This window comes from Paralichthys olivaceus, chromosome 2, assembly GCF_024713975.1.
Source record: "Paralichthys olivaceus isolate ysfri-2021 chromosome 2, ASM2471397v2, whole genome shotgun sequence".
Taxonomy (NCBI): Eukaryota; Metazoa; Chordata; class Actinopteri; order Pleuronectiformes; family Paralichthyidae; genus Paralichthys; species Paralichthys olivaceus.
In genome coordinates, this window is record NC_091094.1 from 13,709,718 (window position 1) to 13,721,404 (window position 11,687).

General features: G+C 40.0%; 2 protein-coding genes across 2 annotated transcripts; both read left to right on the forward strand.

Moving 5' to 3' along the window:
* Positions 1-26: 26 nt before the first annotated feature.
* Positions 27-4,471, forward strand: LOC109638566 (SUZ RNA-binding domain-containing-like). The gene is made up of 4 exons (XM_020101600.2): positions 27-325; positions 1,632-1,681; positions 1,796-2,059; positions 2,157-4,471. The coding sequence occupies exons 1-4, from the start codon at positions 275-277 to the stop codon at positions 2,266-2,268; spliced, it is 477 nt and encodes a 158-aa protein (XP_019957159.1). The 5' UTR covers positions 27-274; the 3' UTR covers positions 2,269-4,471.
* Positions 4,472-5,291: 820 nt separating this feature from the next.
* Positions 5,292-11,181, forward strand: necap2 (NECAP endocytosis associated 2). The gene is made up of 8 exons (XM_020101687.2): positions 5,292-5,481; positions 7,205-7,305; positions 8,222-8,326; positions 8,936-9,017; positions 9,432-9,540; positions 9,657-9,801; positions 9,901-9,985; positions 10,123-11,181. The coding sequence occupies exons 1-8, from the start codon at positions 5,387-5,389 to the stop codon at positions 10,166-10,168; spliced, it is 768 nt and encodes a 255-aa protein (XP_019957246.1). The 5' UTR covers positions 5,292-5,386; the 3' UTR covers positions 10,169-11,181.
* The last annotated feature ends 506 nt before the right edge of the window (positions 11,182-11,687 follow it).

Consider the following 11,687-nt stretch of genomic DNA (forward strand, 5'->3'; position numbering starts at 1 on the left):
TCAAGTGGGGCGGGGGGCGTGACGCCAGATTTAAAGTCGCAGGCGCCCATTGGAGGAGGTGTCCCCAGTGGAGTGCTAAGCTAACAAGCTAACAGGCTAACACGCGGCCTGGGAAACATCTGTGAATCTCCTTCTTCCGCCCTCACCTGGCCACTGAAGCCCGCCGGCTCGAGCTCCCGCGGTCCGGTGCAGACGCCGCTCTCCGTCCCTCGCCCTAGGCGCGGATGGGAACTCGTTTTCAAGAGGTAACCAGCCAGCGGTCCGGTTAATAAAAATGGAGGATGATGAGGTTGCAGAGAGCTGGGAAGAGGCAGCGGACAGCGGGGTGAGAAACACGTACACATGTCGTGCTACACAAACCAGCTGGTAACTTGGGTTCACTTCGACAGTCACTCAGAGATGATCGAAGATACGATGGGTCATTTTTATTATCAGTCAAAGAAAACAGCATCTTTCTCCTGGCTCCAGTCTGCAGGCCTCACCGTCCCATAGCGTCGTGGGACTTAGCCAGCGTTCATGACGTTTTAGATTCTCGATCAAATCATTTGTATTATAATCTGTAGTAAAACCCGAGTGGTGATCACAAAGAAAGCTCGTTTTTTTTTTTACACAATATACTTTTCTTCCACAGTGGACGTAGTGTTTACACCCGCCCATTGCGGAAATGACAGGCTACACTGTGGTGAATCATTACAACATCATTGAGGTGTAGTAAATCTGGTTTAGGGGGACTAATCTGAGAGACCTAGCTGGGTTTTCTTGCATGTGTTTGTCGGTGAAAGTGGGGGTGGACCAATAAATTGTGGTTTCACTTAAAAATTCAATTTATAGCTGGCCCAGGATGATATATATGTTATTTGTATTCTTAAAGTCAGCTAATTTACCATCACACAAGTGAGATTACTATACTTATATTCTATATTAATACATTTTACTTTCATAGCACTTCTCAAATCATGGTTACTAAGTATTTCACAAGTAAAAATGCATCAAATCTCTAAAAGTAATAAAAAACAAAGTTGACTCAATAAAAACTCTTTAAAGTGTGGCAGAAATTTAAGCAGGACCTCCCTGTAGCAAATCCAACAGTAGCACAGATTACAGCACTGACGAGTGATCAAATTCATGTGGTGTGACTTTGAGATCATACTGTATATGAATTACTTCTTCAGTGTATTAGGAAAATATTTAGATTTTAAATGTGTTAACCCCAGCCTTCCATTTAGCTTACAACAGAAATAAACCAAATTAAAGTTTACAGTGTACTTTAAAAAGCCATAGTCTAATTTTGTTATATGGAATATATCCCAACAAAACATTGAGATAGAGGCACAGATGCAACGAAAAACAAATCAGTGTATCAATAAGTGTAATTAGATCTATGTGACGCCACCCATGTGGAATTGCTGAGTGTTCTGTAGATGCATCATCTACTGTGGATCATCCATGTGTCAAGAGATTAAACAGATCCCTCACCATAGAGAGGGATTAATGGGCTATAGTAATTGAGTGTGCTTTCTCAGACGTATTGATCTCGTAAACAGGTTTGCTACACAGAGCGATGAGACAGAAAATGTACTTGTTGAGCAGTAATAAAAAAATTGTAATTTTTTTTTTGTCTTTGTCCTCAGGAAATAGAGAGAAGGCTTGAAGCTAAACTGAAAATAAATCAGGAAGCAAAGTAAGTCAACAGAGCAAAGAAAATGTGTCTGAAATCTTTGAAATATGATGTGAATATATTCATGCAATTTTTTCTCTATTTGTATTCCTCTAACACTTTTTTTTGCCTGTGCAGGAAGTCCAGCTTGGGCTCAAGTGTTTCACTTGTGCAAACTGCAATGGTTATTCAAGATGACTCTCTGCCGGCAGCACCCCCCCCACAAATCAGAATCTTAAAGCGTCCTACAAATAACGGTGCCGTTGCAGCGTCCTCATCCCGTCCCTCCCAGCAGATGAAGTCTTTGGCCCAGAGGGAGGCAGAATATGCAGAAGCCAGGAAAAGGATTTTAGGTAGTGCTTCTTCAGATGAAATGCCTCAGGATAATCCATGCCACGACAGGTAGGAAAACCAACATTTGTCAAAGTTGGGAAGAACATATATTAATATTTGTGGAGAACAAATTAAATTTACTCCAAATGTCTCCTCATTTGACTAGGCCAGCTCGTTTGACTGCGCAGCAACCATCAGAACCAGTTCCTCCACACAATCAAGTGGTCCGCCAGCCCACTGGCCCAGATGGCACCTCAGGCTTTCGACTCTGCAGATAAACTGAAGCTACCTGCTGCAAGGAAACGTCTGTCTCTCTGAGAGGCTGCAAAGGGTGTGGTATGAAGAGCAGAGTGGTGGAACGACATAAAATTTGACAGATGTTACAAATATGAAGACGTAGCATGGATTGTGACGAACTTCTCCACCCTCTCTCTACTCTGCTTACAGGCATGGTCTTTGCCTTTCACCTTGTCTTTTCCCTCTGTGGAACATTGCAAGGGGCTGGCAGAGATCAGCCAAAGATCCGAAACCTCCTATGTTCCACGCTGAACAGGTTTTTGCCTCACATCCCTACACACTGTGATACTTCGATGTACCATGAGGTGCCCTATGATTTTAGGTCTGATCGGCCGGCAGAGTGCCAGGGCATCAGGCATCTGTCTCTTCAGGGATAATAAAGAGAGCTTGTGAATCTATGGGAATTCCCTGGAGACATGAAAATGAACGAGCTGGCCGTGTCACTGGTGGATTGTGGATCATGGCTGGGTGTCCACTGGGAAGCTTGATTCAGTGAAAATTAAGTGCTTCACAGTGCCGAGGGTTTGCTGTGTGTTCAGCACCTTGAGTACGAGTTGACAGAAATTCGTAATGATTCAGCTTTTTGCGTAAAAGTGCTCTGTGCTCAAAAGTGTGTTTCAATACTGTAGTGGCCCAGACCAGCACTTTCCACAATCCACAGGCCTGTCTTTGGCACTGGTGGCTATTAAAGAAATGCCCAGTGGGCTCACAGCCTGTGGCCAAAGATTATACATCAGAAGGACAGAGTGTCACTAAATCTAAGCTTGTTCAAGCAATAATATTCCTGAAATTTTTCCCTAGATTATTACTTTTTGTTTGTTTTTACATATTGACAAATTGCCTGTGCTGTTTTTTTTTTGTTTTAATCAGTTTACATTGTTTGGTTAGTTTGCATTTTTTTCCTGAGTAATAGTAGGATTAAATCAGGACATCCATAGTGTGTAACAGAATAGATGATGTAGCCTGTGTAGGAAACCTCGCTGGTGGTATCATTATTAAAGTCGTCAAATTGGAAAAAGTCAGACCTATCCCTGTATTGAAATCTTAAGTGGTTATGCATCAGTGTCCCTGTTTGTGTTGCCTCACTGATTCAAATTGGTTATAGCCTTTTTTCCTACTCTTTCTACAGATGTTAGATCTTAAAATCAACTGCAATTCATCTGTTTAGCAAAGAAGACTTGAGGCTTATTTTTCACAGGTGGCAGTTTACTGACAAATTGTTATCTTGGCTGACAGTTGTTCAGAAACAAACAACTTAAATACTCAACAAGGAGGAAGATGACATAAACTCCCAATAATCCTCCTTCAATCAGGGTCAGAGAAATGTGTGATTTAAATTATGAAAATTATACAAACATACATCTTTTAATCTGTCTCCTCCAGAATGAATCCATATTCCACTGCCTGGTTTTACTGAATGTTTTTCTGTGACCTGTGTTTTTTGTACACACCAGGGTTTTACAACATTGTCTGCATGTTTGCAACCAATTGAAGAAAAGTTTGCAAACCATGAATTCAATAATGCAATCAAATAATGAGTTATTAAGATGTTCACTGTATGAACTTGCAGTTCATTTTAGAACCTTTTGATACTTTGCCTTAAATAACAGTTACCCTGGATACACTTTTCAATTGTTGGTGCTAGTTAATCTTTCTTTTTATGCACACATGATAAGGTAATTATTCTGTGAAATCCAATGTAATTGAGGTGAAGTTTAAAGCTGCACCAAGCTATAGTTTTAGATTCATACAAAACCACTTTGTCCAAATATTTTCTGGTGAATTCATTGTTTAACATCTTGCTTTTGTGAGCAAATGTGCTATGGATCAAATAAGAAAGTAAAGTTGGCAGAATGTTGGATCTCAGTATTTATGTTATGAGATGACATCCATTGTCCGGATGAGTGACATGCAAGGTTGTTACTGATGTCTATGGATGCCCATAATAACTTTGACCAGGGATCTGGTTCAATTGCTGAAAAACAAGAATTTGTAATAATTTCAAATTGAGAAAGTAAAGAAAATGTTATCCTGTACCTATGCGATTTACCCATGTTGCTTTGTTTCAGTCATTCAGCCACCTGTTGGGTTTGTGGCTGATTTTGATGTCATTAGAATTTCCAAATTTGAAAAAATGCAAATGACATTTCAATACCCTTTAATACACATACTTCAAAAAGAGAACTTGGTGTATGTTTTATGTTTCATTAGACTGGTTCTTTAGCAGAATGTCATATGAACTCAAACCACATGTTATTTCTAAATGATTTATTTTGACACAGGAATAAACTAATTGTGGCAAATATAAATACATTGATTAAAGGATGGTTATTCTCACAACGGCAAGATAATTACAGTTTAGTCATTCAGGTAAATTGTAAACAAAATCATTTACAACCCTGTATTTTTCGTTACTTGTGTTTAGTAATGGCACAATTGATTGTGTCTTCAGTGCCTTTAAAAAAAATTCAAGAATAAGCCATACAAAAGTATGTCAATTGACAACTTTTACATGTTGTAGTCATTGGGTCCTGTGCTACATGTTGATAAACCTTTTTTTAATTTATCAAGATCTTGCAGGCTCGCACACCATTCAAGACCTTTGCAAACTCTACAAAGCTACAAACCTAAAACTAGGATGACCCTGTGAATTTGAAATTGTACTGGTGATATTAAAAAACAAGACAAGATGGTGAATATCTCTTCTTCATTTGAAGGTCCTCAGAACTATACTGATGAACAAATTGCTATCAAGCAGCAGATGTCAAGGATCACCAGCAACTGTTGGCGACCACCAGTGGAAGTTAGGGACACATCATCAGTTGGGAACCTGTTGGAGTTAGGTATGCATCTTTATGTTTGCATTTATTATGTCACTTGAGGAAAAAACCGTCAGCTAAATGATATGTTATGCATTCATTTGGTTATAAACCTGGCTTTGTGGATATCCATATTTCGTTTTTTTACATAAAAAACATGCGCTGCGCCAACCCCGACCAGGGGCGGCGCTGTGGTGGCTTGTCCTGTGGTGCAGCTCCAGCCCCCAGCCGTGTCCATTGAAAGTCGGAAGTTGTTTTCTAGTTAGTGAAACTTTACAAAATGGCAGAAGACAACTCTTATGAGTCCATGCTCTGCGTCAAGCCCGAGGTCCACGTTTACCGGATCCCGCCGCGCGCCTCTAACCGGGGATATCGGTAAGTTGACGTCAGAGGGCGCTTACGTTTGTGACAGACAAGTGTCGGTCAGCGAAGCGAACTTAAACGGAAATACACCCATTATCGGACAGAATCGTTTGGCTGGTGTTTTGTCTCTTTGCTCCCGTTTCCCCGATAAATGTCGTCGACGCTGAAAAGCCCACAAAGTCCGTACACTACACCACGCAGTATTTAGATGGATGCACGTGGTTGTTGTGCAGGTTTGCGGCCAAGAAGTTCCCGCTGTTCTCAACGAAACCCTCCGCTCCATCTGCACACGGAAACCGGACACCTCCACCGACGAACAGCTCACCGGAGACTCGAACTTACGGTCGTGAAAAACGGTCAACACGAGCTGCCTGTGAAAGACGCGAGGGACTTTGTTTATAATAATATGAAAAGTTCTAAATAGCTGAGCTCGTGCAAAACACCACCACAAGGGGGCCCCATGTCGTTTCTGTCCTTCATTTGGTTTAAAGTACATTAGACCTTCGCACTAAGTATCAACACTGACGGTCTGTCTTCATCTTCCAGCCTTGTTTTCTAGAGACGCTCTGTGTTTTACCTTTTGTGTTTATCAAACCAGATCGTATATAAAGATGGACGACATGACAGTTCCCCAAAAAACGAAGCCAAAACGCCACGACCGCCCCTTGGTGGTCGAGTACGGTATAGTTCACAGATCCCTCTTTCTCCATGTCAGTGGATGGAACTGCGAAAAAAACACAAACATTTCAAAACACAGCTGAAACCGAGTGTGTATCACCACTGTGCAGAGTCTGGCACCAAATGACGTCATTGGCACCAGGGCTGGGTGATTAACTTAATTTCAATTCAGATTATTGCTTCCAACGATTTTGGAAACAAAGCAATCCACATAAAACGATAATTATCCTGCGTTCTGTTTTGCCTTATGACGCCCTTGTCAAACTGTCTGCGTGAGTGGCGTGTGACTGCGCTGTGGTTCTGCTGTTTGCCACGGTTCTCTGTTGGTCACACAGGCAACCTATCTGCTGGGCTTCTGCGGTGTGAGGTTTCTGGTATAACGACATTGTTATGGTATTTCGACAAATAAAAATTGGGCTTTATACTCGACTAAATGCCAGGACACTACAGCAGGGTTTCTGCTATGTTCATTATGGACGCCCCTACTTCAGGATCAGGGCAGACACACATCGTGGACCTGGTATACTAGTACTGTGCCGTATTACCCTGCTGCTGATCTCCCTCCTCACTCCCCCGCTGACCTGCGCTCACTTTACATGTTAACAATGAACACCAACACTAATCATAAATGACTAGTACACATCAGTACTTGAAGTTTACTTTGTGTTTGTGTGAGGAGTGACAGACAACACTCCAAAAGACAGGAGAGAAGTTCTCCATGCAGATTGTGACACAATGTGAAGTTTTAAGAAGAAGCGATGCCGTGCTTATCTTTGAACATAAATATAAATTCAGAAGGTTGTTCTAAAGATCAGTTCTATGTGTGAGTAATTATTTGGTGCCAACTTTGCTTTTATTCATTTGGCCGTAGAACAAAAGCACTAAGTTTCCCTTAATGTCTGATCTTAGTCGTACAAAAACTTTCAATTTCGCTTCCTCCTGCTGTGCAAAGCAGCAGTTCCCCACATGAAAGTTGTGATTGTGTCAGCTGTTCTTGTGATTGACTATTACACAAACCGCTTTCTTATCCAGATGGGTGTTTTCTGTGTTTTTGTAGTGCTGCTGACTGGAAGCTGGATGAACCTGCATGGAGTGGTAGACTGAAAATCACTGCGAAAGGCAAGATGGCTTTCATAAAGTTAGAAGACAAAAACACAGGTACAAAAATGTAAACACATCTGCTTACAAACTACATGTGAGGTTTTCTGCATGCATCTCATTGAGTTCATAATGTATTCATGGTTCACAATCAACTCCTTTATGAAACCCTTTGCTTGACTTATATAAGCTCTTTTCCTTCCAGCCCCAGGTAAATGTCAGTGAGTCTCATGTGAGATTACAGCAGTAAATATCTGGAAAACTCACAGTGAGCATGTGGGTGTGTTGATGACATTTCTAATACACATGACCCTGATCTGCTCATCAGCACTGAATATACATTAGACCTTGTTAGATCATCTTTAGGTTGCACATGAGGGCGATTAAAGGCCCAGTGTGTAAGATTTAGGTGGAAGGGATGTTTCTTATTATAAATTGGATAAAAAATAATCCTGACGTTTTCACTAGTGTGTAGTCATCTAAATTATTGTTTTCTTTACCCTAGAATGAGCCCTTTATATTTACATTGAGTGGGTCGTCTCTATAGCAGCTGCCATATTTTTTACGGATTAATTGAATAGAAAGCTATTCAAAGCCACAAGTGACTGGTAAGATTTTCCCGTAGAAACAAATTATTTATATCAACAAAAAGTGGAAGATTATGTGAAAGCATCTGGCTTTACTCACAATTTCATTAATCCATGGGATAAACCTTCATATTTTAACATCCTCCCACATTTATCACAAACTGTGTGTTTATCCTTCAGGAAGATGACACACAAGCACAGCGGGAAAAAAATGTGTTTGTGTTGTGTGTTTGTCATGACGGCAGATTCTCTATCTTGCTTGTTTAACAGTAACGCTGAAGACAGTGCCATGCATTAGTGACTATGTGATCAAAGTTCCTGTGAAACAGCCTTTTTATTTCATTATTTACCACAGAAAATACCCCTAAGGCACAATTTGTTCTTTGCAGGAGAGCTGTTTGCACAAGCTCCAGTCGACCAGTATCCAGGTTGTGTAGTTGAAGCAGTCACCGACTCCAGCAGGTATTTTGTGATACGGATAGAGGATGGCAATGGTAAGACTTTTTCAACAGGATAATAATTAAATGAGAATGTTTCATATGTAAAATGTCGCAGTATGTAAACTAATTACCCTATTGGTCTTAATGTATGACGACCCTGATTATAGATGATATTATACAGCTCATATTTTGTAAATCTTTTTTAAATAGGAAATATTAAGTATATCAAATAAAGCAGGTAGCTGTACTGTGCTTGTTGTCTCTTAAATTGAATATCACATGTACGTAAACAACAGAATGAAAAACAAGCCTGTAAATACGACAAACTCTTGTCAGACTTTCTAAGAATATTTTTCCACATCCAGATATCACAATCTTTGATTGTATGGTTGCTGTTAAATAGTTCATTAATGTGGCCCTAAATGATTAAAATAATTTCCATCATTGATCACCATCATGGTGACATACAAATTGTTAAACTTGGCCTGGTTCTCCATTTCTCCAACTGTCTCATGTTGGAGTTGGAAAGTGTCACATAAAAAGTATATGTTAGTATACGTCTATTGTGTAACTATCATACGAACATATTTGTTTATGTGATGTAAAGTTAGTTTGCATCACCTAAAGTTTACTTTTTTGTCTTTACAATTACTTTGATTGAAGGACGTCATGCTTTTATTGGTCTGGGCTTTGCTGATCGTGGAGACTCATTTGACTTCAATGTTGCTTTACAAGACCATTTTAAGTAAGTTACTGCCTGTTGCATGTGTTTTTTTGCACCTAATGTGTATTTACACGTACGACCTATGACTGATCAAGTCTATTTGACCAGCTTAATTTTTCTAGACTCATCTTTGTACTACTGTTTTTGTCTAAATGTGTATTTAATTTCTAACATTTAACCTTGTGTGAGTGGATATTATTATTTTTTATTTAAAAATGAAAATACATTTACAGTATTTGTGAAACTATGTCAATAGCAAGCAACGTGACAATATTTTAAAACTCTCTAGTACGATTGTTAAAATGTTTAACCATTGATCTACAATTTGTTGTCTTCACCATCCCCATTGCATTCTGAAGTACCAACTTAAAGTTTAACTTGACCAAAAGATATTTCCAGTAATAACTGCTATGCTTCCAAACCCCATTTCTAAAGATGGGTGAAGCAAGAGGGTGAGCTCGCAAAACTGGAAGCTTCTGAGAGCGCAGCACCTAAGCTGGACCTGAGCTTCAAAGAGGGACAGACAATCAAGATCAGCATTGGGGTGAGCATGTTACCCAGACGTCACAGATCGAAGGAGATGACACCAATGACAACAATATTGAACAAATAAATTATGATTTGAAGTTTTAGAAACGGTTGTAACTCTGTCTACCACAGAACATTAAGAAAAAGGATGCAGGTGGTGTCAAACCTAGGCAAATGGTTGGGGGCCTGCTCCCACCTCCACCAGGCGCAAAGGCTGGAAGCACCATGCAACCTCCTGGAGGACAGCAGACAGTCCCAGCTGTTGAGACTAACACTGGTGATCACCCTGCTCTTCTATTAGATACATTTTTAAAAAATCATTACAGGATGTAAACATCATTCATACTCTACATTATTGTTTTTTCCTCAAATATAGCCTCTCTATTAGACTTTGGTTCCCCCATCCCTGCAGCCCAGCCCAGCTCGGACGGTTGGGGGGATTTCACATCTGCAGGTTCCAAGTAAGTTTTTCAGCATCTTTTTCTTATGTAGTAATACATCCCAGCCATTTGCTCAACATGTATCACTTTTACGTGACTGTTTTTGAGATATTCCTCACTCATTATCACTCTCATCTTCCACCACCTCTCCTCCACAGCTCCAGTAAAGATGCTGTCCAGTCAGGATGGGTGCAGTTTAGTTGAGTTGTGAGAAAACGTGCACGCACTCAGGTTACATACATTCCATGTGCAGGACCATTGTGGCAAAAAGAAAAGAAACTAAGAGAGAGGAACTGTTAGTAAAACTTGACCGGCTCTGTCACTGCACTTGTTCTGTAAAGAGTCTGTTTATGTCGACCATAGCCCGCTGACCAACACATTCTGAAGGAACAAACAGCAAAATGTACTGAATTTTTACAATCCTGCTATTTTTGTCACACTCTGCTATGCAGTGAGGTTTGTCTTTGGATTTTTAGTAGTCTGGTGACCTCTAAACTGTCATTGTTAGGGGCCTCTGCTCTCTCAGAAAAGTGAGCGTCCTGTGGTTGAAAGGCAGGGTGGTCTCATTATACTAACAGGTGTGTGTCCAGTGCCTTAAATCAAATGCTCCTTTATTTTATTCCTACTTTCTCGTCAATCTGTCAAAAACCAGACTTGAATCCTATCCCTCTATTTTTCTTCTGCTGTCACACAGTTATCTCATTACACCAGCACAGCTCATCTCAAAATGATCTTAACATAATGGAAAAACACAATGATTTACATATGTTTTGTTTAGCTTTATGTGTCTGTGTTTGTGTTAGTGATCTTACATTGATGTTTAATAAGTTAGGGCCCGAGCACAGAATGGTGCACATTAGATGGCCCAAACATGCTCGCTGTGCGAACAATTATATATTTTAGGGGTCTAAAGTTATTTGGCATGGCAAAATGTCTCAATTGCGCAGTTTAAAAATCAAAGCCCCCTGCTTTAACTTCGCCCTAGATGTATGAAATTCAGGAGATATCTCTCTCAGGCAGAATCCTCCTGGAGCTGTATGCTATACCCAACAGGAAATTCTCCATTTTGAATTTATTGGTCAAATTTCTTTTGCCATTTATACACCTTGTACTTTGATGAATTCACATAGGGAATTAATTTATTCTTCTTCAATTGTGTCGGTCTAATCTTAATACACTGATTGTAATAAATTGCAAACTTTTTTAGTTTCCGGCAATTGCGTGGCGTGAAATTTTGGTGTTTTTTGATTAAAAAAGATGTCCAGTCGCCCACGTACACTCACTACGTACCATTACCTGGATTGCTGACAATCTTCAGTCCTTCAACAATATTTCAACTCCTGAAGAATGTGGAGATGCTTGCTGTCAAAGAGGAAAGAAGCTGGAGATGGTGCCAGGCTTTTTGTACAGGCCACTTTTCAAAGAGGAGGCAATACATTTCTGACTGTTTTATGAGAAAGGAAACCAATAGCAACTCTGGACAAGGCCACTTCTAACGCAACTCCCTGAAAATGGCCTTGTCTTGCAAGATCTTTGATTATTTGTGGGTTGACAGTTAATTTAATGTCTTTGACCTCGGCCCATATTTTCAGTTTTTCCACGTTTTAAAGAACATGTCACAATAAGAAATTCAACCAAGCTGTGGTATAATAATAATATTCTCTTTCAATGAGATAGATGACTATGAGAGCAGAGACTAATACAGAGTTCACAAATAGTTAAG

What these genes read in the sequence shown, in the direction of transcription:
- necap2 (XM_020101687.2), top strand. Translation starts at nt 5,387, where the DNA reads ATGGCAGAAGACAACTCTTATGAGTCCATGCTCTGCGTCAAGCCCGAG. An exon ending in GTTAGAAGACAAAAACACAG is followed by an intron (nt 7,306 to 8,221) that starts GTACAAAAATGT and finishes TGTTCTTTGCAG; the next exon opens with GAGAGCTGTTTGCACAAGCT. An exon ending in ACGGATAGAGGATGGCAATG is followed by an intron (nt 8,327 to 8,935) that starts GTAAGACTTTTT and finishes CTTTGATTGAAG; the next exon opens with GACGTCATGCTTTTATTGGT.
- LOC109638566 (XM_020101600.2), top strand. Translation starts at nt 275, where the DNA reads ATGGAGGATGATGAGGTTGCAGAGAGCTGGGAAGAGGCAGCGGACAGC. An exon ending in AAGAGGCAGCGGACAGCGGG is followed by an intron (nt 326 to 1,631) that starts GTGAGAAACACG and finishes CTTTGTCCTCAG; the next exon opens with GAAATAGAGAGAAGGCTTGA. An exon ending in AAAATAAATCAGGAAGCAAA is followed by an intron (nt 1,682 to 1,795) that starts GTAAGTCAACAG and finishes TTGCCTGTGCAG; the next exon opens with GAAGTCCAGCTTGGGCTCAA.